At 46.1% G+C, this 26441-nt stretch overlaps 1 protein-coding gene across 1 annotated transcript in view; it reads right to left on the bottom strand.

Annotated features, from left to right (window-relative positions):
- Positions 1–877: 877 nt before the first annotated feature.
- Positions 878–26441, bottom strand: part of LOC139413429 (WD repeat containing planar cell polarity effector) — a 170229-nt gene continuing 144665 nt past the window's right edge. The window contains exon 16 of the mRNA XM_071160802.1: positions 878–970. Within this exon, the coding sequence (XP_071016903.1) occupies positions 912–970 (59 nt within the window). The 3' untranslated portion in view covers positions 878–911. The remainder of the gene's footprint in view (positions 971–26441) is intronic.

Below are 26441 nucleotides of genomic sequence, written 5' to 3'. Positions count from 1 at the left end.
GACTTTTTGGGGAAATATTCTGTGGACTGATGAGACAAAAGTTGAACTTTTTGGAAGGTGTGCGTCCCATTACATCTGGCGTTAAAGTAACACAGCATTTCAGAAAAAGAACATCATGCCAACAGTCAAACATGGTGGTGGTAGTGTGATGGTTTGGGGCTGCTTTGCTACTTCAGGATCTGGACGACTTGCTGTGATTGATGGAACCATAAATTCTGCTCTCTACCAAAAAATCCTGAAGGAGAATGTCCGGCCATCCATTAGTCACCTCAAGCTGAAGTGCACTTGGGTTCTGCAGCAGGACAATGATCCAAAACACACCAGCAAGTCCACCTCTGAATGGCTTAAATAAAAACAAAATTAAGGTTTTGGAGTGGCCTAGTCAAAGTCCGGACTTGAATCCGATTGAGATGATGTGGCGTGACCTTAAAAAGGCGGTTCATGCTCGAAAACCCTCCAATGTGGCTGAATTAAAACAATTCTGCAAAGAAGAGTGGGCCAAAATTCCTCCACAGTGATGTGAGACTCATGGCCAGTTATCACAAACGCTTAATTGCAGTTGTTGCTGCTGAGGTTGGCACAACCAGTTATTAGGTTAAGGGGGCAATTACTTTTTCACATAGGTCCATGAAGATTTGGATAGTTTTTTTCCCTTAATAAATAAAATCATCACTTAACTGCATTTTGTGTTTACTTGGGTTATCTTTGTGTAATATTAACATTTGTTTGATGATCTGAAACATTTAATTGTGACAAATGTGTAAAAAAATAAGAAATCAGGAAGGGGGCAAATACTTTTTAACAGCACTGTGTGCACGCACGCACACACACACACGCACACACACACACACACACATACACACACACACACACACACCTGTTTTGTCTCCATGGTCATGCCTGATCAGTGCTCAGGGTCCCGGTGTTTCTCTCCTCCAGTGGCCAGCTCCTGTTGGTCGGTCCTGCTCTGCTGATTAACCAATCACAAGAGAGACAATCAGAATGTACAGAGATCTACAGGATCCAGCAGTGAAGTGGTTGAATCTACAGAGATCTACAGGATCCAGCAGATGGCCAAGGTATCTGCTCGTAGTAAGTAACCATCCTGGATGGCCAAGGTATCTGCTCATAGTAAGTAACCATACTGGATGGCCAAGGTACAGTGGGGAGAACAAGTATTTGATACACTGCCGATTTTGCAGGTTTTCCTACTTACAAAGCATGTAGAGGTCTGTAATTTTTATCATAGGTACACTTCAACTGTGAGAGACGGAATCTAAAACAAAAATCCAGAAAATCACATTGTATGATTTTTAAGTAATTAATTTACATTTTATTGCATGACATAAGTATTTGATCACCTACCAACCAGTAAGAATTCCGGCTCTCATAGACCTGTTAGTTTTTCTTTAAGAAGCCCTCCAGTTCTCCACTCATTACCTATATTAACTGCACCTGTTTGAACTCGTTACCTGCATAAAAGACACCTGTCCACACACTCAATCAAACAGACTCCAACCTTTCCACAATGGCCAAGACCAGAGATGGTGTAAGGACATCAGGGATAAAATTGTAGACCTGCACAAGGCTGGGATGGGCTACAGGACAATAGGCAAGCAGCTTGGTGAGAAGGCAACAACTGTTGGCGCAATTATTAGAAAATGGTCTGGGGCTCCATGCAAAATCTCACCTCGTGGGGCATCAATGATCATGAGGAAGGTGAGGGATCAGCCCAGAACTACACGGCAGGACCTGTCAATGACCTGAAGACAGCTGGGACCACAGTCTCAAAGAAAACCATTAGTAACACACTACGCCGTCATGGATTAAAATCCTGCAGCGCACGCAATGTACCCCTGCTCAAGCCAGCACATGTCCAGGCCCTTCTGAAGTTTGCCAATGACCATCTGGATGATCCAGAGGAAGAATGGGAGAAGGTCATGTGGTCTGAAGAGACAAAAATAGAGCTTTTTGGTCTAAACTCCATTCGCTGTGTTTGGAGGAAAAAGAAGGATGAGTACAAACCCCAAGAACACCATCCCAACCGTGAAGCATGGAGGTGGAAACATCATTCTTTGGGGATGCTTTTCTGCAAAGGGGACAGCACGACTGCACCGTATTGAGGAGAGGATGGATGGGGCCATGTATCGCGAGATCTTGGCCAACAACCTCCTTCCCTCAGTAAAAGCATTGAAGATGGGTCGTGGCTGGGTCTTCCAGCATGACAACGACCCGAAACACACAGCCTGGGCAACTAAGGAGTGGCTCCGTAAGAAGCATCTCAAGGTCCTGGAGTGGCCTAGCCAGTCTCCAGACCTGAACCCAATAGAAAATCTTTGGAGGGAGCTGAAAGTCCGTATTGCCCAGCGACAGCCCCGAAACCTGAAGGATCTGGAGAAGGTCTGTATGGAGGAGTGAGCCAAAATCCCTGCTGCAGTGTGTGCAAACCTGGTCAAGAACTACAGGAAATGTATGATCTCTGTAATTGCAAACAAAGGTTTCTGTACCAAATATTAAGTTCTGCTTTTCTGATGTATCAAATACTTATGTCATGCAATAAAATGCTAATTAATTACTTAAAAATCATACAATGTGATTTTCTGGATTTTTGTTTTAGATTCCGTCTCTCACAGTTGAAGTGTACATATGATAAAAAATTACAGACCTCTACATGCTTTGTAAGTAGGAAAACCTGCAGAATCGGCAGTGTATCAAATACTTGTTCTCCCCACTGTATATAGTATGGTTGTGGAAGGCTTATATTCAGCCTAGATATAATTTAACAAGCTCTGAATTCATTAGGTTATTGCTGATTGTTTGCATTTGACCTTTAATTGTGCAACAAAGCTTATTTAGATAAAACATTTTTAAAACATGGAGATATACTGTATATCATGAATTGCCCATAAGTTTAGATATGATTTTTAGGCCACAGCCGTAGCTGACACTACAAGCCTTCAGGGCTGGGCTGTGTGCCTCCATCTCTACTCATAGATCCCAGATAGACAGAGGGGTCTATTCAATCTGAACCTGGAACTGGATTTCCTGGTTAAACCAGACTGTGACATTACAGGGACTAAAACACATCTGACCCAGTATCAGCGGTTAAGGGGGCAACTTCTATGCTATTTAATCCACTACACTAGGCTTGCCTTCCAGCTAAATAGAAACGCCAGCCAATTCCCAAAGACAGTAGAAACAGAGAGATAGGGGAGACGATGTGCTACTTCCTCTTTTCAACATTAGTCAGATAGAGGAACGTTGGTCCCCTTCCCAGATTTCCGTCTCTTACTCCTCTCTCTCTCTCTCCTCCCCAAACCGTCATTGTTTCTCGTCTCCATCTCTTCTCGCCAAGCCAAACGGGAGGAATAATGCCCCCCCCCATCCCCATCTCACTAAGCTGTCATTGGCTCCACATAACAAACAATGAAACTTCATCTGAGACCAGATTACCATGGTTTCAATAAAAACGTACAAATTGAGAGAAAAAAAGAATGTAAAACAGAAAAGGCAAAAGAGAAGAGGGGAAATGGATGACCTCTTCTCTCCTCTCTCTGTAGTTATGATGGAAATGGATGACCTCTTCTCTCCTCTCTCTGTAGTTATGATGGAAATGGATGGCCTCTTCTCTCCTCTCTCTGTAGTTATGATGGAAATGGATGGCCTCTTCTCTCCTCTCTCTGTAGTTATGATGGAAATGGATGGCCTCTTCTCTCCTCTCTCTGTAGTTATGATGTAAATGGATGGCCTCTTCTCTCCTCTCTCTGTAGTTATGATGGAAATGGATGGCCTCTTCTCTCCTCTCTCTGTAGTTATGATGGAAATGGATGACCTCTTCTCTCCTCTCTCTGTAGTTATGATGGAAATGGATGACCTCTTCTCTCCTCTCTCTGTAGTTATGATGGAAATGGATGGCCTCTTCTCTCCTCTCTCTGTAGTTATGATGGAAATGGATGGCCTCTTCTCTCCTCTCTCTGTAGTTATGATGGAAATGGATGACCTCTTCTCTCCTCTCTCTGTAGTTATGGTGGAAATGGATGGCCTCTTCTCTCCTCTCTCTGTAGTTATGAGGGAAATGGATGGTCTCTTCTCTCCTCTCTCTGTAGTTATGATGGAAATGGATGGCCTCTTCTCTCCTCTCTCTGTAGTTATGATGGAAATGGATGACCTCTTCTCTCCTCTCTCTGTAGTTATGATGGAAATGGATGGCCTTTTCTCTCCTCTCTCTGTAGTTATGATGGAAATGGATGGCCTCTTCTCTCCTCTCTCTGTAGTTATGATGGAAATGGATGACCTCTTCTCTCCTCTCTCTGTAGTTATGATGGAAATGGATGGCCTCTTCTCTCCTCTCTCTGTAGTTATGATGGAAATGGATGGCCTCTTCTCTCCTCTCTCTGTAGTTATGATGGAAATGGATGGCCTCTTCTCTCCTCTCTCTGTAGTTATGATGGAAATGGATGACCTCTTCTCTCCTCTCTCTGTAGTTATGATGGAAATGGATGGCCTCTTCTCTCCTCTCTCTGTAGTTATGATGGAAATGGATGGCCTCTTCTCTCCTCTCTCTGTAGTTATGATGGAAATGGATGGCCTCTTCTCTCCTCTCTCTGTAGTTATGATGGAAATGGATGGCCTCTTCTCTCCTCTCTCTGTAGTTATGATGGAAATGGATGGCCTCTTCTCTCCTCTCTCTGTAGTTATGATGGAAATGGATGGCCTCTTCTCTCCTCTCTCTGTAGTTATGATGGAAATGGATGGCCTCTTCTCTCCTCTCTCTGTAGTTATGATGGAAATGGATGGCCTCTTCTCTCCTCTCTCTGTAGTTATGATGGAAATTAATGGCCTCTTCTCTCCTCTCTCTGTAGTTATGATGGAAATGGATGGCCTCTTCTACCTTCTCTCTGTAGTTATGATGGAAATGGATGGCCTCTTCTCTCCTCTCTCTGTAGTTATGATGGAAATGGATGGCCTCTTCTCTCCTCTCTCTGTAGTTATGATGGAAATGGATGGCCTCTTCTCTCCTCTCTCTGTAGTTATGATGGAAATGGATGGCCTCTTCTCTCCTCTCTCTGTAGTTATGATGGAAATGGATGGCCTCTTCTCTCCTCTCTCTGTAGTTATGATGGAAATGGATGGCCTCTTCTCTCCTCTCTCTGTAGTTATGATGGAAATGGATGACCTCTTCTCTCCTCTCTCTGTAGTTATGATGGAAATGGATGGCCTCTTCTCTCCTCTCTCTGTAGTTATGATGGAAATGGATGGCCTCTTCTCTCCTCTCTCTGTAGTTATGATGGAAATGGATGGCCTCTTCTCTCCTCTCTCTGTAGTTATGATGGAAATGGATGGCCTCTTCTCTCCTCTCTCTGTAGTTATGATGGAAATGGATGGCCTCTTCTCTCCTCTCTCTGTAGTTATGATGGAAATGGATGGCCTCTTCTCTCCTCTCTCTGTAGTTATGATGGAAATGGATGGCCTCTTCTCTCCTCTCTCTGTAGTTATGATGGAAATGGATGGCCTCTTCTCTCCTCTCTCTGTAGTTATGATGGAAATGGATGGCCTCTTCTCTCCTCTCTCCGTAGTTATGATGGAAATGGATGGCCTATTCTCTCCTCTCTCTGTAGTTATGATGGAAATGGATGGCCTCTTCTCTCCTCTCTCTGTAGTTATGATGGAAATGGATGGCCTCTTCTCTCCTCTCTCTGTAGTTATGATGGAAATGGATGGCCTCTTCTCTCCTCTGTAGTTATGATGGAAATGGATGGCCTCTTCTCTCCTCTCTCTGTAGTTATGATGTTTGGGGAGGTATCTTGATCTGTGTGTCTTAGGCAGTGTCAGCTGTCCAGGGGAGGACCTGGGTATAGTCCAGGGTAGAACCTGGGTATAGACCAGAGGAGAACGTGGGTATAGACCAGGGGAGAACCTGGGAATAGACCAGAGGAGAACCTGGGTATAGACCAGGGTAGAACCTGGGTATAGACCAGAGGAGAACCTGGGTATAAACCAGGGGAGAACCTGGGTATAGACCACAGGAGAACCTGGGTATAGACCAGAGGAGAACGTGGGTATAGACCAGGGGAGAACCTGGGTATAGACCAGAGGGGAACCTGGGTATAGACCAGGGGATAACCTGGGTATAGACCAGGGGAGAACCTGGGAATAGACCAGGGGAGTACCTGGGAATAGACCAGGGGAGAACCTGGGAATAGACCAGGGTAGAACCTGGGAATAGACCAGAGGAGAACCTGGGTATAGACCAGGGTAGAACCTGGGTATAGACCAGAGGAGAACCTGGGTATAAACCAGGTGAGAACCTGGGTATAGACCAGAGGAGAACCTGGGTATAGACCAGAGGAGAACGTGGGTATAGACCAGGGGAGAACCTGGGTATAGACCAGAGGGGAACCTGGGTATAGACCAGGGGATAACCTGGGTATAGACCAGGGGAGAACCTGGGAATAGACCAGGGGAGAACCTGGAAATAGACCAGGGGAGAACCTGGGAATAGACCAGGGGAGAACCTGGGTATAGACCAGGGGAGAACCTGGGAATAGACCAGGGGAGGACCAGGGTAGAACCTGGGAATAGACCAGGGGAGAACCAGGGTAGAACCTGGGTATAGACCAGGGGAGAACCTGGGAATAGACCAGGGGAGAACCTGGGAATAGACCAGGGGAGAACCTGGGTATAGTCCAGGGGAGAACCTGGGAATAGACCAGGGGAGAACCTGGGAATAGACCAGGGGAGAACCTGGGAATAGACCAGGGGAGAACCTGGGTATAGTCCAGGGGAGAACCTGGGAATAGACCAGGGGAGAACCTGGGAATAGACCAGGGGAGAACCTGGGAATAGACCAGGGGAGGACCAGGGTAGAACCTGGGAATAGACCAGGGGAGAACCAGGGTAGAACCTGGGTATAGACCAGGGGAGAACCTGGGAATAGAACAGGGGAGAACCTGGGAATAGACCAGGGGAGAACCTGGGAATAGACCAGGGGAGAACCAGGGTAGAACCTGGGTATAGACCAGGGGAGAACCTGGGAATAGACCAGGGGAGAACCTGGGAATAGAACAGGGGAGAACCTGGGAATAGACCAGGGTAGAACCTGGGAATAGACCAGGGGAGAACCAGGGTAGAACCTGGGTATAGACCAGGGGAGAACCTGGGAATAGACCAGGGGAGAACCTGGGAATAGACCAGGGGAGAACCTGGGTATAGTCCAGGGGAGAACCTGGGAATAGACCAGGGGAGAACCTGGGAATAGACCAGGGGAGAACCTGGGAATAGACCAGGGGAGAACCTGGGTATAGACCAGGGGAGAACCTGGGAATAGACCAGGGGAGAACCTGGGTATAGTCCAGGGGAGAACCTGGGAATAGACCAGGGGAGAACCTGGGAATAGACCAGGGGAGAACCTGGGAATAGACCAGGGGAGAACCTGGGTATAGTCCAGGGGAGAACCTGGGAATAGACCAGGGGAGAACCTGGGTATAGTCCAGGGGAGAACCTGGGAATAGACCAGGGGAGAACCTGGGAATAGACCAGGGGAGAACCTGGGTATAGTCCAGGGGAGAACCTGGGAATAGACCAGGGGAGAACCTGGGAATAGACCAGGGGAGAACCTGGGAATAGACCAGGGGAGAACCTGGGTATAGTCCAGGTGAGAACCTGGGAATAGACCAGGGGAGAACCTGGGAATAGACCAGGGGAGAACCTGGGTATAGTCCAGGGGAGAACCTGGGAATAGACCAGGGGAGAACCTGGGTATAGTCCAGGGGAGAACCTGGGAATAGACCAGGGGAGAACCTGGGTATAGACCAGGGGAGAACCTGGGTATAGTCCAGGGGAGAACCTGGGAATAGACCAGGGGAGAACCTGGGAATAGACCAGGGGAGAACCTGGGTATAGTCCAGGGGAGAACCTGGGAATAGACCAGGGGAGAACCTGGGTATAGTCCAGGGGAGAACCTGGGAATAGACCAGGGGAGAACCTGGGTATAGTCCAGGGGAGAACCTGGGTATAGACCAGGGGAGAACCTGGGAATAGACCAGGGGAGAACCTGGGTATAGACCAGGGGAGAACCTGGAATAGACCAGAGGAGAACCTGGGTATAGTCCAGGGGAGAACCTGGGTATAGTCCAGGGGAGAACCTGGGAATAGACCAGGGGAGAACCTGGGAATAGACCAGGGGAGAACCTGGGAATAGACCAGAGGAGAACCTGGGAATAGACCAGAGGAGAACCTGGGAATAGACCAGGGGAGAACCTGGGAATAGACCAGGGGAGAACCTGGGAATAGACCAGGGGAGAACCTGGGAATAGACCAGAGGAGAACCTGGGAATAGACCAGGGGAGAACCTGGGAATAGACCAGGGGAGAACCTGGGAATAGACCAGAGGAGAACCTGGGAATAGACCAGAGGAGAACCTGGGAATAGACCAGGGGAGAACCTGGGTATAGTCCAGGGTAGAACCTGGGAATAGACCAGGGGAGAACCTGGGTATAGACCAGGGGAGAACCTGGGAATAGACCAGGGGAGAACCTGGGAATAGACCAGGGGAGAACCTGGGTATAGACCAGGGGAGAACCTGGGAATAGACCAGGGGAGAACCTGGGTATAGACCAGGGGAGAACCTGGGAATAGACCAGGGGAGAACCTGGGTATAGACCAGGGGAGAACCTGGGAATAGACCAGAGGAGAACCTGGGAGTAGACCAGAGGAGAACCTGGGAATAGACCAGGGGAGAACCTGGGTATAGACCAGGGGAGAACCTGGGAATAGACCAGGGGAGAACCTGAGTATAGACCAGGGGAGAACCTGGGAATAGACCAGGGGAGAACCTGGGTATAGACCAGGGGAGAACCTGGGAATAGACCAGGGGAGAACCTGGGAATAGACCAGGGGAGAACCTGGGTATAGACCAGGGGAGAACCTGGGAATAGACCAGGGGAGAACCTGGGAATAGACCAGAGGAGAACCTGGGAATAGACCAGAGGAGAACCTGGGTATAGACCAGAGGAGAACCTGGGTATAGACCAGGGGAGAACCTGGGAATAGACCAGGGGAGAACCTGGGAATAGACCAGGGGAGAACCTGGGAATAGACCAGAGGAGAACCTGGGAATAGACCAGAGGAGAACCTGGGAATAGACCAGAGGAGAACCTGGGAATAGACCAGGGGAGTACCTGGGAATAGACCAGGGGAGAACCTGGGAATAGACCAGAGGAGAACCTGGGTATAGACCAGGGGAGAACCTGGGAATAGACCAGGGGAGAACCTGGGAATAGACCAGGGGAGAACCTGGGAATAGACCAGGGGAGAACCTGGGTATAGACCAGGGGAGGACCAGGGGAGAACCTGGGAATAGACCAGGGGAGAACCTGGGAATAGTCCAGGGGAGAACCTGGGTATAGTCCAGGGGAGAACCTGGGAATAGACCAGGGGAGGACCAGGGTAGAACCTGGGAATAGTCCAGGGGAGAACCTGGGTATAGTCCAGGGTAGAACCTGGGAATAGACCAGGGGAGAACCTGGGAATAGACCAGGGGAGAACCTGGGTAGAACCTGGGAATAGACCAGGGGAGAACCTGGGAATAGACCAGGGGAGAACCAGGGGAGAACCTGGGAATAGACCAGGGGAGAACCAGGGGAGAACCTGGGAATAGACCACTGCCTAATCACCCTGACCTTCTTTACTTCTTTCTGTTTTAAAAAGAGCTTATGTCAGTCCATCCCTGTCTCTCTTGCTCTCTCTCTCTCTCTCTCACTCTCACTCTCTTTCTCTTGCTCTCTCTCACTCTTTCTCTCTCTCTCACAAGAGGAGAGGAAATGAGAGAATAGGAGAATGAGGAGGAGGGGAAACGACAGAGTCATGAGTGATACAGTCAAACAGCCATGAAAAGCCTATAAGGGATAAAAGTGTTTTTTTCCTGCGATTTTAATCTAATATTCAAATTCACATAAATACTCAATATGTTAGTTGGGGTGAACTATAATCATGACCCTCTTCCTTCCCCTCTCCTCTTCCTTCCCCTCTCCTCCTCTCCTTTAGTCAAACCGTTTCATTGAGTCTTTCATGTTTGTGAGTGTGCTGTTCCTAAACACAGAGATGATGCCTCTGCTCTAGAGACCGGAGATGGAGCGGTTTGAGAGGCAAAATGGGGCTTTAATGTGTCTTTTTAATGTCTCCGGTCCACTACAGACTTAGTGATGGACTGTCTCAATGTCTCCGGTCCACTACAGTCTTAGTGATAGACTGTCTCAATGTCTCCGGTCCACTACAGACTTAGTGATGGACTGTCTCAATGTCTCCGGTCCACTACAGACTTAGTGATGGACTGTCTCAATGTCTCCGGTCCACTACAGACTTAGTGATGGACTGTCTCAATGTCTCCGGTCCACTACAGACTTAGTGATGGACTGTCACAATGTCTCCGGTCCACTACAGACTTAGTGATGGACTGTCTCAATGTCTCCGGTCCACTACAGACTTAGTGATGGACTGTCTCAATGTCTCCGGTCCACTACAGACTTAGTGATGGACTGTCTCCGGTCCACTACAGACTTAGTGATGGAATGTCTCCGGTCCACTACAGACTTAGTGATGGACTGTCTCAATGTCTCCGGTCCACTACAGACTTAGTGATGGACTGTCTCAATGTCTCCGGTTCACTACAGACTTAGTGATAGACTGTCTCAATGTCTCCGGTCCACTACAGACTTAGTGATGGACTGTCTCAATGTCTCTGGTCCACTACAGACTTAGTGATGGACTGTCTCAATGTCTCCGGTCCACTACAGACTTAGTGATGGACTGTCTCAATGTCTCCGGTCCACTACAGACTTAGTGATGGACTGTCTCAATGTCTCCGGTCCACTACAGACTTAGTGATGGACTGTCCACTACAGACTTAGTGATGGATGTCTCTGGTCCACTACAGACTTAGTGATGGACTGTCTCAATGTCTCCAGTCCACTACAGACTTAGAGATGGACTGTCTCAATGTCTCCAGTCCACTACAGACTTAGTGATGGACTGTCTCAATGTCTCCGGTCCACTACAGACTTAGTGATGGACTGTCTCAATGTCTCCGGTCCACTACAGACTTAGTGATGGACTGTCTCCGGTCCACTACAGACTTAGTGATGGACTGTCTCAATGTCTCCGGTCCACTACAGACTTAGTGATGGACTGTCTCCGGTCCACTACAGACTTAGTGATGGAATGTCTCCGGTCCACTACAGACTTAGTGATGGACTGTCTCAATGTCTCCGGTCCACTACAGACTTAGTGATGGAATGTCTCCGGTCCACTACAGACTTAGTGATGGACTGTTAAAAAGCATTAGGCAGACAGACTCCAGATGGGTTTGACATTTAACATGTCACTAGTACACAGAAGATGTAAGAATGCGTGACTAAGTCGTTTTGGATAAAAGGGTCATCTAAATGACATACACTACTGGTCAAAAGGTTTAGAACACCTACTCATTCAAGGGTTTTTCTTCATTTTCTATATTTTCTACGTTGTAGAATAATAGTGAAGACATCAAAACTATGAAATAACACATACAGCATCATGTAGTAACCAAAACAATGTTAAACAAATCAAAATATATTTGAGATTCTTCAAATAGCCACCCTTTGCCTTGATGACAGCTTTGCACACTCTTGGCATTCTCTCAACCAGCTCCATGAGGTAGTCACCTGGAATGCATTTCAATTAGCAGGTGTGCCTTGTTAAAAGTACATTTGTGGAACTTCTTTCCTTCTTAATGCATTTGAGCCAGTCAGTTGTGATGTGACAAGGTAGGGGGGGTATACAGAAGATAGCCATATTTGGTAAAAGACCAAGTCCATATTATGGCAAGAACAGCTCAAATAAGCAAAGAGAAACAACAGTCTGTCATTACTTTAAGACATGAAGGTCAGTCAATACAGGATATTTCAAGAACTTTGAAAGTTTCTTCAAGGGCTGTCGCAAAAACCATCAAGCACTATGATGAACCTGGCTCCCCCGAGGACCGACACAGGAATGGAAGACCCAGAGTCACCTCTGCTGCAGAGGATACGTTCATTAGAGTTAACTGCACCTCAGAAATTGCAGCCCAAATAAATGCTTCACAGAGTTCAAATAACAGAAATCTCAACATCAACTGTTCAGAGGAGACTGTGTGAATCAGGCCTTCATGGTCGAATTGCTGCAAAGAAATCACTACTAAAAAACACCAATAAGAAGAAGAGACTTGCTTGGGCCAAGAAACACGAGCAATGGACATTAGACTGGTGGAAATTTGTCCTTTGGTTTGATGAGTCCAAATTGGAGATTTTTGGTTCCAACCGCCGTGTCTTTGTGAGATGCGGTGTGGGTGAACGGATGATCTCCACATGTGTATTTCCCACCGTGAAGCATGGAGGAGGTGGTGTTATGGTGTTGGGGTGCTTGGCTGGTGACAATGTCTGTGATTTATTTAGAATTCAAGGCACACTTAACCAGCATGGCTACGCATAGTGGGACTATCATTTGTTTTTCAACAGGACAATGACCCAGAACACACCTCCTGGCTATGTAAGGCCTATTTGACCAAGAAGGAGAGTGATGGAGTGCTGCATCAGATGACCTGGCCTCCACAATCCCCCGACCTCAACCAAATTGAGATGGTTTGGTATGAGTCGGACCGCAGACTTAAGAAAAAGCAGCCAACAAGTGCTCAGCATATATGTAGGAACTCCTTCACTACTGTTGGAAAAGCATTCCAGGTGAAGCTGGTTGAGAGAATGTGAAGAGTGTGCAAAGCTGTCATCAAGGCAAAGGGTGGCTATTTGAAGAATCTCAAATCTAAAATATATTTAGATTTGTTTAACACTTGTTTGGTTACTACATGATTCCATATGTGTTATTTCATAGTTTTGATGTCTTCACTATTAATATACAATGTAGAAAATAGTAAAAATTAAGAAAAACCTTGGAATGAGTAGGTGTTCTAAAACTTTTGACCAGTAGTGTAAATAATGTCCCACCACTACATGTCCCACCCCCACTACATGTCCCACCAACACGTCTCAACAACACATGTCCCAACAACACGTCCCACCAACACATGTCCCAACAACACATGTCCCACCCCCACATGTCCCAACAACACATGTCCCACCACCACATGTCCCACTACCACATGTCCCACCAACACATGTCCCACCAACACATGTCCCACCAACACATGTCCCAGCAACACATGTCCCAACAACACATGTCCCACCCCCACATGTCCCACCCCCACATGTCCCACCAACACGTCTCAACAACACATGTCCCACCACCACATGTCCCACCAACACGTCTCAACAACACATGTCCCACCAACACGTCTCAACAACACATGTCCCAACAACACGTCTCAACAACACATGTCCCACCAACACGTCTCAACAACACATGTCCCACCACCACATGTCCCACCAACACATGTCCCAACAACACATGTCCCAACAAGACATGTCCCACCACCACATGTCCCACCACCACATGTCCCACCAACACGTCTCAACAACACATGTCCCAACAACACATGTCCCAACAACACATGTCCCACCACCACATGTCCCAACAACACATGTCCCACCACCACATGTTCCAACACCACATGTTCCAACACACGTCCTGAGACAATGACAGCGTTGAGACACGTACCTGCCTTCAGAAAGGTACCTAGTCCACATTTTTGTTGTGTTACAGGCTGAATTTAAAATGGATGAAATAGATTTTATTTTTCACCTACACACAGTACCCCATAATGACAAAGTGAAAACATGTTTTTAGATTTTTTTGCAAATTGATTGAAAATTAAATACAGAAATATCTCATTTACATATGTATTCACACCCCTGAGTCAATACTTTGTAGAAGAGATTATTGTCTTGCTGAAAAGTGAATTCATCTCTCAGTGTCTGGTAGAAAGCAGACTGAACCAGGTTGTCCTCTAGGATCTTGCCTGTGCTTCAACTCCCAGTGTCTGGTAGAAAGCAGACTGAACCAGGTTGTCCTCTAGGATATTGCCTGTGCTTCATCTCCCAGTGTCTGGTAGAAAGCAGACTGAACCAGGTTGTCCTCTATGATCTTGCCTGTGCTTCATCTCCCAGTGTCTGGTAGAAAGCAGACTGAACCAGGTTGTCCTCTAGGATCCTGCTCTTCATCTCCAGACTGAACCAGGTTGTCCTCTAGGATCCTGTTCTTCATCTCCAGACTGAACCAGGTTGTCCTCTAGGATCCTGTTCTTCATCTCCAGACTGAACCAGGTTGTCCTCTAGGATCCTGTGCTTCATCTCCAGACTGAACCAGGTTGTCCTCTAGGATCCTGTGCTTCATCTCCAGACTGAACCAGGTTGTCCTCTAGGATCCTGTTCTTCATCTCCAGGCTGAACCAGGTTATCCTCTAGGATCCTGTGCTTAATCTCCACACTGAACCAGGTTGTCCTCTAGGATCCTGTGCTTCATCTCCAGACTGAACCAGGTTGTCCTCTAGGATCCTGTTCTTCATCTCCAGGCTGAACCAGGTTATCCTCTAGGATCCTGTGCTTCATCTCCACACTGAACCAGGTTGTCCTCTAGGATCCTGTGCTTCATCTCCAGACTGAACCAGGTTGTCCTCTAGGATCCTGTGCTTCATCTCCACACTGAACCAGGTTGTCCTCTAGGATCCTGTGCTTCATCTCGAGAATGAACCAGGTTGTCCTCTAGGATCCTGTTCTTCATCTCCACACTGAACCAGGTTGTCCTCTAGGATCCTGTGCTTCATCTCCACACTGAACCAGGTTGTCCTCTAGGATCCTGTGCTTCATCTCCAGACTGAACCAGGTTGTCCTCTAGGATCCTGTGCTTCGTCTCCAGACTGAACCAGGTTGTCCTCTAGGATCCTATGCTTCATCTCCACACTGAACCAGGTTGTCCTCTAGGATCCTGTGCTTCGTCTCCAGACTGAACCAGGTTGTCGTCTAGGATCCTGTTCTTCATCTCCAGACTGAACCAGGTTGTCCTCTAGGATCTTGTTCTTCGCTCCATTCTGTTTCTGTTCGAATCCTGACAAACTCAAGGGGTGTGAATACTTTCTGAAGGCACTGTAGATGCATGTGTACGAAATAGAATGCCTTAAATACTAAAGTGAGCACGCACACACACAGACGCACACACACAAGCACGCACGCAGAAGCACACACTCATACAGACGCACACGCGCAGACAGATGCAGACACACACACCATGATGCCAGTCTGTCTGTCCTGGGAGCTAGACCCCGTTCGCCCTGTTGTCTGTCCATTAGTCGGTCCATCGTCCTCCCGTCTGTCTGTCTGTTCTGTGAGCTAGACCCCGTTGGCCCTGTTGTCTGTCCATTAGTCGTTCCATCCTCCTCCTGTCTGTCTGTCTGTTCTGTGAGCTAGGCCCCATTGTCTGTCCAGTCTCCTCCTGTCTGTCTGTCTGTCTGTCTGTCTGTCTGTCTGTCTGTCCTGTGAGCTAGACCCCGTTGGCCCTGTTGTCTGTCCATTAGTCGTTCCATCCTCCTCCTGTCTGTCTGTCTGTTCTGTGAGCTAGGCCCCATTGTCTGTCCAGTCTCCTCATGTCTGTCTGTCTGTCTGTCTGTCTGTCTGCCTGTCTGTCTGTCTGTCTGTCCTGTGAGCTAGGCCATGTTGTCTGTCCATTGGTCTGTCCAGCCTCGTCCTGTCTGTCTGTCTGTCTGTCTGTCTATTCTGTGAGCTAGGCCCTGATGTCTGTCCATTGGTCTGTCCAGCCTCGTCCTGTCTGTCTGTCTGTCTGTCTGTCTGTCTGTCTGTCTATTCTGTGAGCTAGGCCCTGATGTCTGTCCATTGGGTCGGTCCATCCTCCTCCTGTCTGTCTGTCTGTGAGCTATACCCTGTTGTCTGTCCAGTCTCATCCTGTCTGTCTCTCTGTCCTGTGAGCTAGACCCTGTTGTCTGTCTGTCTGTCCTGTGAACTAGGTCCTGTTGGCTGTCCATTGGGTCGGTCCATCCTCGTCCTGTCTGTCTGTCTGTCCTGTGAACTAGGTCCTGTTGGCTGTCCTTTGGGTCGGTCCATCCTCGTCCTGTCTGTCTGTCTGTCTGTCTGTCTGTCTGTCTGTCCTGTGATCTAGGTCCTGATGTCTGTCCATTGGGTCGGTCCATCCTCGTCCTGTCTGTCTGTCCTGTGAACTAGGTCATGTTGGCTGTCCATTGGGTCAGCCCATCTCCGTCCTGTCTGTCTGTCCTGTGAACTTGGTCCTGTTGTCTGTCCATTGGGTCAGTCCATCCTCGTCCTGTCTGTCTGTCCCCTAGTGTGGAACCACATCCCGTTCCTCCCTCTAAGTGTGGACTGTGGCTCATCTGACACGCGCACACACACACACACACACACAAACACACACACACACACACACAAAGAGGTTACACATCTGTGTCAACAGATAGATAGAGGGTTTGATATAGAGATAAATTGAGTTGAGCAATAGAGAGAGAAAGAGACAGAGAGAGAGAAAGAAAGAGACAGTGAGAAGGGGAGAGACAGAGAAAAAGAGAGAGAGAGAGAGGAGAAGGAGTCAGAGGGACAGGGAGGAGAGGAACACACTGCAGTTAACAGGCTTTTCCCTGATGCGAGACAACCAAGACGAGAGAGAGGTAAGAGAGGAGGAGAGGATCAGGGAGAGGAGGAGGAGAGATAAACCTCCACTCTTCACCACAGAGAAAGATCCTGCAGCTACACCAGCCATTGTGTGGGAGAAACAGGAGAGGAGAGGAGGAGAGGAGGGAGAAGAGACGTGCGAGTTGGCTTCTCTTCTTGGCTAAACGCTGAACGCTCGAAGAAAGAAAGGAATCTTCCCTCGCACTCGTTCGCTAGTCCCCCTCTCACAATGGAGTATCTAACCAAATCAACACACTTGTCAGCCAGATGTGTAGAAACGATTTCCACCCACACAGAAAGGGCTGCAAAGCCTTGTCAGTGTGTGTGAGTGTGTGTGTGTGTGTGTGTGTGTGTGTGTCAGTGTGTGTGTTTAAAGCCAGGAGAGAGGCTCTGATAGCTCTGTCAAGGGGTTTACAGTTGGAGAAGAGAGGGAAGACTTGAGTATTATAGACTACATATCAGACAGGTGTCATTAAGAGTGTATTATAGACTATATAACAGATGTCATTAAGAGTGTATTATAGACTACATATCAGACAGGTGTCATTAAGAGTGTATTATAGACTACATATCAGACAGATGTCATTAAGAGTGTATTATAGACTATATAACAGGTCATTAAGAATGTATTATAGACTATATAACAGATGTCATTAGAGTGTATTATAGACTACATAACAGATGTCATTAAGAGTGTATTATAGACTACATATCAGACAGGTGTCATTAAGAATGTATTATAGACTATATAACAGATGTCATTAGAGTGTATTATAGACTATATATCAGACAGGTGTCATTAAGAGTGTATTATAGACTATATATCAGACAGGTGTCATTAAGAGTGTATTATAGACTACATATCAGACAGGTGTCATTAAGAGTGTATTATAGACTACATATCAGACAGGTGCCATTAAGAATGTATTATAGACTATATAACAGGTCACTAAGAGTGTATTATAGACTACATAACAGATGTCATTAAGAGTGTATTATAGACTACATATCAGACAGGTGTCATTAAGAGTGTATTATAGACTATATAACAGGTTAGGTATATAACAGACAGATGTCATTCAGGTCAACCATAACGTTAGGTATATAACAGACAGATGTCATTCAGGTCAACCATAACGTTAGGTATATAACAGACAGATGTCATTCAGGTCAACCATAACGTTAGGTATATAACAGACAGATGTCATTCAGGTCAACCATAAGGTTAGGTATATAACAGATGTCATTCAGGTCAACCATAAGGTTAGGTATATAACAGATGTCATTCAGGTCAACCATAAGGTTAGGTATATAACAGATGTCATTCAGGTCAACCATAAGGTTAGGTACATAAGACAAATGTGTATCCGGACTACTTCACAAAAATTCAACAATCAGTTCCATTGTATGCATAGAGAATGGGTCATTTTAGTCAAATTGATACAATTTTTGCACTAAAAGGTCATTTGAACAGTATCTCCAAGCAGAACTTTACCTGCTGTGGGTCTTTGTGGCATACGAATGCAGGTGATTGACTGAGAATGATTTATACCTGCAGTGACATTATGCTGAAAGATTCATGATGATATATATTTGCCCAGCATTTAGTGGTAGAGGGAAAGAATAGAGCTATGGATGAATAGCAACTACAACCAAATGAAACAACCTGGGGTGTATTCATTAGTTGTACACCGTGGCAAACCGTTTTGCACCTGCTCATCTCTCCACCCATTCGGGGTCCACTGCGCCCAGCTTGTTGCGCATACTAAAAAAGCTAAACGTTGGCTATGTTGTTGATTAAGATTATAGGGAAACTGACAAGATCCGGGCCACTTCACACAAATTCAACAATCACGTCTCCATTGTATGGGTAGATTGGGTTCATTTTGTCAAACTGCTTACAATTTATGCACTAACAGAATTTGAACGTTTTTCCCCTTTAACCATGTCAACGTTCCCAGCTGAACTTTGCCTGCTGTGATCTTTGTGGCAGGTGATTGACAGAATTCTACCTGCAGTGACATTATCCTGGAAATAACAGGTGATGCTATTTGTCCACCATTTAGCGGCAAGAGGAATTGTTCTTTTAGCTATGCTAGCTCTACTAACGTGCAACACTGTAAATCAGCGAGCCTCTACATCATGAAAAGTAGCTTAAAACATTGTTGGACAGTAGTTTTTAGCCTACCAAGGGCCGCGTGACTTGACTTAGGACTCCAGTATACAGGACTCAGACTTGGACTGGAACACTAGGGACTTGGACAGGAACACTAGGGACTTGAACTGGAACCCTAGGGACTTGGGACTCTAGGACATGAACTGTAACACTAGAGACTTTAGGACATGAACTGGAACACTAGAGACTCTAGGACATGGACTGGAACACTAGGGACTTGGACTGGAACACTAGAGACTATAGGACATGAACTGGAACACTAGAGACTATAGGACATGGAATGGAACCCTAGGGACTTGGGACTCTAGGACATGGACTGGAACACTAGAGACTCTAGGACATGGACTTGAACACTAGAGACTATAGGACATTGACTGGAACCCTAGGGACTTGGGACTCTAGGACATGAACTGGAACACTAGAGACTCTAGGACATGAACTGGAACACTAGAGACTCTAGGACATGAACTGGAACACTAGAGACTATAGGACATGGACTGGAACACTAGAGACTCTAGGACATGGACTGGAACACTAGGGACTTGGGACTCTAGGACATGGACTGGAACACTAGGGACTTGGGACTCTAGGACATGGACTGGAACACTAGGGACTTGGGACTCTAGGACATGGACTGGAACACTAGGGACTTGGGACTCTAGGACATGGACTGGAACACTAGGGACTTGGGGCTATAGGACATGAACTGGAACACTAGAGACTCTAGGACATGGACTGGAACACTAGAGACTCTAGGACATGAACTGGAACACTAGAGACTCTAGGACATGGACTGGAACACTAGGGACTTGGGACTCTAGGACATGGACTGGAACACTCGGGACTTGGGACTCTAGGACATGGACTGGAACACTCGGGACTTGGGACTCTAGGACATGGACTGGAACACTCGGGACTTGGGACTCTAGGACATGGACTGGAACACTCGGGACTTGGGACTCTAGGACATGGACTGGAACACTCGGGACTTGGGACTCTAGGACATGGACTGGAACACTAGGGACTTGGAACTCTAGGACATGGACTGGAACACTAGGGACTTGGGACTCTAGGACATGGACTGGAACACTAGGGACTTGGGACTCTAGGACATGGACTGGAACACTCGGGACTTGGGACTCTAGGACATAGACTGGAACACTAGGGACTTGGGACTCTAGGACATGGACTGGAACACTAGGGACTTGGGACTCTAGGACATGGACTGGAACACTCGGGACTTGGGACTCTAGGACATAGACTGGAACACTAGGGACTTGGGACTCTAGGACATGGACTGGAACACTAGAGACTTGGGACTCTAGGACTGGAGGTTTAGAGACTTGACTACATCACTGCATATCAATATTTGATGTGTTTCTACGATTGTCATCATGTTTATATTTGTGTGCTCATGAAAGTGTGTGTTTGTGTGTTTATGTAAGTTGGTGTGTGTGTTTATGTACGTTGGTGTGTGTGTATGTTTATGTACGTTGGTGTGTGTGTTTATGTAAGTTGGTGTGTATGTTTATGTACGTTGGTGTGTGTGTTTATGTACGTTGGTGTGTGTGTTTATGTACGTTGGTGTGTGTGTTTATGTACGTTGGTGTGTGTGTTTATGTACGTTGGTGTGTGTGTTTATGTACGTTGGTGTGTGTGTTTATGTAAGTTGGTGTGTATGTTTATGTACGTTGGTGTGTGTGTTTATGTACGTTGGTGTGTGTGTTTATGTACGTTGGTGTGTGTGTTTATGTACGTTGGTGTGTGTGTTTATGTACGTTGGTGTGTGTGTTTATGTAAGTTGGTGTGCGTGTTTATGTACGTTGGTGTGTGTGTGTTTATGTAAGTTGGTGTGTGTGTGTGTTTATGTAAGTTGGTGTGCGTGTTTATGTACGTTGGTGTGTGTGTTTATGTACGTTGGTGTGTGTGTTTATGTACGTTGGTGTGTGTGTTTATGTACGTTGGTGTGTGTGTTTATGTAAGTTGGTGTGTATGTTTATGTACGTTGGTGTGTGTGTTTATGTACGTTGGTGTGTGTGTTTATGTACGTTGGTGTGTGTGTTTATGTACGTTGGTGTGTGTGTTTATGTACGTTGGTGTGTGTGTTTATGTACGTTGGTGTGTGTGTTTATGTACGTTGGTGTGTGTGTGTGTTTATGTACGTTGGTGTGTGTGTGTGTTTATGTACGTTGGTGTGTGTGTGTGTTTATGTAAGTTGGTGTGTATGTTTATGTACGTTGGTGTGTGTGCGTGTTTATGTACGTTGGTGTGTGTGTTTATGTACGTTGGTGTGTGTGTTTATGTACGTTGGTGTGTGTGTTTATGTACGTTGGTGTGCGTGGTTATCTGTCCTTGGAAGGTGTAGGCCTGTCTGACAGTGTGAGACGTGTGCGAGCCAGACCAGGGGTATTGTGGTGTGTTGGGGTGTAAAGGAACTAGTTCATTAGAACCAGAGTCTGGTCTGTCTGGACACCGGTTCTGTTCAATGAAACCGGTCTTGAATCTGAATCTGGTCTGTCTGGAGACCAGTTGTGTTCATTAGAACCAGAGTCTGGTCTGTCTGGACACCAGTTGTGTTCATTAGAACCAGAGTCTGGTCTGTCTGGAGACCGGTTCTGTTCATTAGAACCAGAGCCTGGTCTGTCTGGACACCAGTTCTGTTCATTAGAACCAGAGTCTGGTCTGTCTGGACACCAGTTGTGTTCATTAGAACCAGAGTCTGGTCTGTCTGGAGACCGGTTCTGTTCATTAGAACCAGAGTCTGGTCTGTCTTCATTGTGTATTAATGACCTGGGCTCCAAGCTCCGTTAACATACAGAAGAGTGTGATCTCCAGGACACACACATTGATCGGACCATTTTGTTTCTTACCTCTGTTAATATGCTCCGTCTGCATGATCTCCAACAACCCTGACACACACACACACACACACACACACACACACACACACACACACACACACACACACACACACACACACACACACACACACACACACACACACACACACACACACACACACACACACACACACACACACACACACACACACACACACACACACACACACGGGCCCATTGAGGCGGTGGTGCGTTGAAGACAAGCCTGGGTGGAAGGACAGTCTCCCCCAAGAGAAAGAAAGAAAGAGGGAGGAAAGAGTGAGAGGCAGTGGGAGACAGAGGGATGGAGAGAGAAAAAGAGAGAGGAGAGAGGAGAGGAGAAAGAGAGGGATGAAGAGAGAGAAAGAGAGACGAGAGACGAGAGGAGAAAGAGAGGGATGAAGAGAGAGAAAGAGAGACGAGAGACAAGAGGAGAAAGAGAGGGATGAAGAGAGAGAGAGAGACCAACACAATCCCATCTAATTGGCAACATTTGAAACATCAACATCAGTAAAGTGCTTCTCCTTTAATTAATTTCCCTCCTCCACCATCCCCCTCTCCTCTCCTCTCCTCTCCTCTCCTCTCCTAAATCCCCCTCTCCTCCATCCCCCTCTCCTCTCATCCCTCCCTCCCTCCTCTCCTCCATCCTCCTCTCCTCCATCCCCCTCTCCTCTGCTCCATTCCCCTCTCCTCTGCTCCATTCCCCTCTCCTCTCCTCCATCCCCCTCTCCTCTCCTCCCTCCCCCTCTCCTCTCATCCATCCCCCTCCCTCTCTCCTCCATCCCCCTCTCCTCTCCTCCTCCTCCCTCTCCTGCATCCCCCTCTCCTCCCTCCCTCCCCCTCTCCTCCCTCCCCCATCTCCTCTCCTCCATCCCCCTCTCCTCTCCTCCCTCCCTCCGTCTCTCTCACTGTCCAAGGGTAGGATGCGCTCCAGGTGAAACAGGGAAATCATCGAGGACATAATTAGAGGGCTTAAGAGGAGGGCGGGAGTGTGTGTGTGTGTGTACGGAGCACGCATACATTCTCAATCTCACACACACACTAAAACACACAGCCTCAGGTTTTGACCTCCTTGTGTGGAGTTAAATACCTTGATGGCCTCATTTGCTTGTCTATGAGCACAAACAAACACACACACACACACACACCTTGCGGTGTGTTTTAAGAGGTGGTGAAGGACTGTTGACTTGCTTGCTCATTTGAATGTTTCTTACACAGCCCTGGGCCCTGGAAACCTCTGTGGTGTGGGTTAACATTTCTCTCCCTGTGTGTGTGTGTGTGCGTGTTTCTGTGTGTGTGTGTGTGTGTGTGTGTGTGTGTGTGTGTGTGTGTGTGTGCGTGTTTCTGTGTGTGTGTGTGTGTGTAATCAACAGCCCAGACTGATCCCCTCTGGTATGTGCTGAGTGTGTCAAAGGGCAAGGCAGCCTGGAGTTGAGAAAACTGGCCCTTCAACATCTTTCCTCCCCCTCAGGAACCTTCCTCCCCCTCAGGAACCACCAAAACACACTTTAAACACATTCTGGAATAACTCGGTTTAGACCCATAATTAAACCAACATTTGATGCAGTTTTCAGCACCAAAACACACCTTAAAACACATTCTGGAGTTTTCAGCACCAAAACACACCTTAAAACACATTCTGGAGTTTTCCAGCACCAGAAGCACCAGGGAGACTGTAATACAGACTAACACACTTTAAAGTGACATTTCAGCTATTCTTAGGATGATGATGATGATGTTACATTAACATAATCAGTGATAAAAACAAATAAAATACATTATTCAATTCTTCAGGTTGGACAAATGAATGAACAATGATTTGGGGCAGTTTTAAGCACCAAACCCAATTTTAAAATGTAAAACATTGTTACGCCCCTTTTTAACACCAGGGCCAGTGAGCTCAGCTTCAGTGTGAGTTGAAATCCCATAGTACAACAGTAAAGGGATGTTTAGGCCACAGAAAAATATATCGTCATTACATTTGGTTTCTTTAATTTCATACAGATTCCTCATCCGTCATTTATCCTACCTGATGTGACCTACAACAGACAGTGTTACCAACAGTATTCTACTCCATTACATCCATCATTTCCCTACCTGATGTGACCTACAACAGACAGTGTTACCAACAGTATTCTATTCCATTACATCCGTCATTTACCCTACCTGATGTGACCTACAACAGACAGTGTTACCAACAGTATTCTACTCCATTACATCCGTCATTTATCCTACCTGATGTGATCTACAACAGACAGTGTTACCAACAGTATTCTACTCCATTACATCCGTCATTTATCCTACCTGATGTGATCTACAACAGACAGTGTTACCAACAGTATTCTACTCCATTACATCCGTCATTTACCCTACCTGATGTGATCTACAACAGACAGTGTTACCAACAGTATTCTACTCCATTACATCCGTCATTTATCCTACCTGATGTGATCTACAACAGACAGTGTTACCAACAGTATTCTACTCCATTACATCCGTCATTTATCCTACCTGATGTGATCTACAACAGACAGTGTTACCAACAGTATTCTACTCCATTACATCCGTCATTTATCCTACCTGATGTGATCTACAACAGACAGTGTTACCAACAGTATTCTACTCCATTACATCCGTCATTTATCCTACCTGATGTGATCTACAACAGACAGTGTTACCAACAGTATTCTACTCCATTACATCCGTCATTTATCCTACCTGATGTGACCTACAACAGACAGTGTTACCAACAGTATTCTACTCCATTACATCCGTCATTTACCCTACCTGATGTGACCTACAACAGACAGTGTTACCAACAGTATTCTACTCCATTACATCCGTCATTTATCCTACCTGATGTGATCTACAACAGACAGTGTTACCAACAGTATTCTACTCCATTACATCCGTCATTTATCCTACCTGATGTGACCTACAACAGACAGTGTTACCAACAGTATTCTACTCCATTACATCCGTCATTTACCCTACCTGATGTGACCTACAACAGACAGTGTTACCAACAGTATTCTACTCCATTACATCCGTCATTTATCCTACCTGATGTGATCTACAACAGACAGTGTTACCAACAGTATTCTACTCCATTACATCCGTCATTTACCCTACCTGATGTGATCTACAACAGACAGTGTTACCAACAGTATTCTACTCCATTACATCCGTCATTTACCCTACCTGATGTGATCTACAACAGACAGTGTTACCAACAGTATTCTACTCCATTACATCCGTCATTTATCCTACCTGATGTGATCTACAACAGACAGTGTTACCAACAGTATTCTACTCCATTACATCCGTCATTTATCCTACCTGATGTGATCTACAACAGACAGTGTTACCAACAGTATTCTACTCCATTACATCCGTCATTTATCCTACCTGATGTGACCTACAACAGACAGTGTTACCAACAGTATTCTACTCCATTACATCCGTCATTTACCCTACCTGATGTGACCTACAACAGACAGTGTTACCAACAGTATTCTACTCCATTACATCCGTCATTTATCCTACCTGATGTGATCTACAACAGACAGTGTTACCAACAGTATTCTACTCCATTACATCCGTCATTTACCCTACCTGATGTGATCTACAACAGACAGTGTTACCAACAGTATTCTACTCCATTACATCCGTCATTTACCCTACCTGATGTGATCTACAACAGACAGTGTTACCAACAGTATTCTACTCCATTACATCCGTCATTTATCCTACCTGATGTGATCTACAACAGACAGTGTTACCAACAGTATTCTACTCCATTACACCCGTCATTTATCCTACCTGATGTAATCTACAACAGACAGTGTTACCAACAGTATTCTACTCCATTACATCCGTCATTTATCCTACCTGATGTGATCTACAACAGACAGTGTTACCAACAGTATTCTACTCCATTACATCCGTCATTTATCCTACCTGATGTGATCTACAACAGACAGTGTTACCAACAGTATTCTACTCCATTACATCCGTCATTTATCCTACCTGATGTGACCTACAACAGACAGTGTTACCAACAGTATTCTACTCCATTACACCCGTCATTTACCCTACCTGATGTGACCTACAACAGACAGTGTTACCAACAGTATTCTACTCCATTACATCCGTCATTTATCCTACCTGATGTGATCTACAACAGACAGTGTTACCAACAGTATTCTACTCCATTACATCCGTCATTTATCCTACCTGATGTGATCTACAACAGACAGTGTTACCAACAGTATTCTACTCCATTACATCCGCCATTTATCCTACCTGATGTGACCTACAACAGACAGTGTTACCAACAGTATTCTACTCCATTACATCCGTCATTTATCCTACCTGATGTGATCTACAACAGACAGTGTTACCAACAGTATTCTACTCCATTACATCCGTCATTTATCCTACCTGATGTGACCTACAACAGACAGTGTTACCAACAGTATTCTACTCCATTACATCTTTCTATAATTTGATAAAGATTCCGTACAGTTTTTCCAGCACCAAACACCATTAACCAATTATAGTAGCAGGTATTAAGTGAGCCTAAATGTAATCTTAAAATATAAATTCCATATTTCTTACAAAAGACAAGCGGTGTCTACAGTGGTGTCTCCATTATAAAAGACAAGTGGTGTCTACAGTGGTGTCTCCATTATAAAAGACAAATGGTGTCTCCATTATAAAAGACAA

Source organism: Oncorhynchus clarkii, chromosome 1 (assembly GCF_045791955.1).
Source record: "Oncorhynchus clarkii lewisi isolate Uvic-CL-2024 chromosome 1, UVic_Ocla_1.0, whole genome shotgun sequence".
In the NCBI taxonomy this organism is placed as follows: domain Eukaryota; kingdom Metazoa; phylum Chordata; class Actinopteri; order Salmoniformes; family Salmonidae; genus Oncorhynchus; species Oncorhynchus clarkii.
This window is presented reverse-complemented; position numbering and strand designations above follow the sequence as displayed.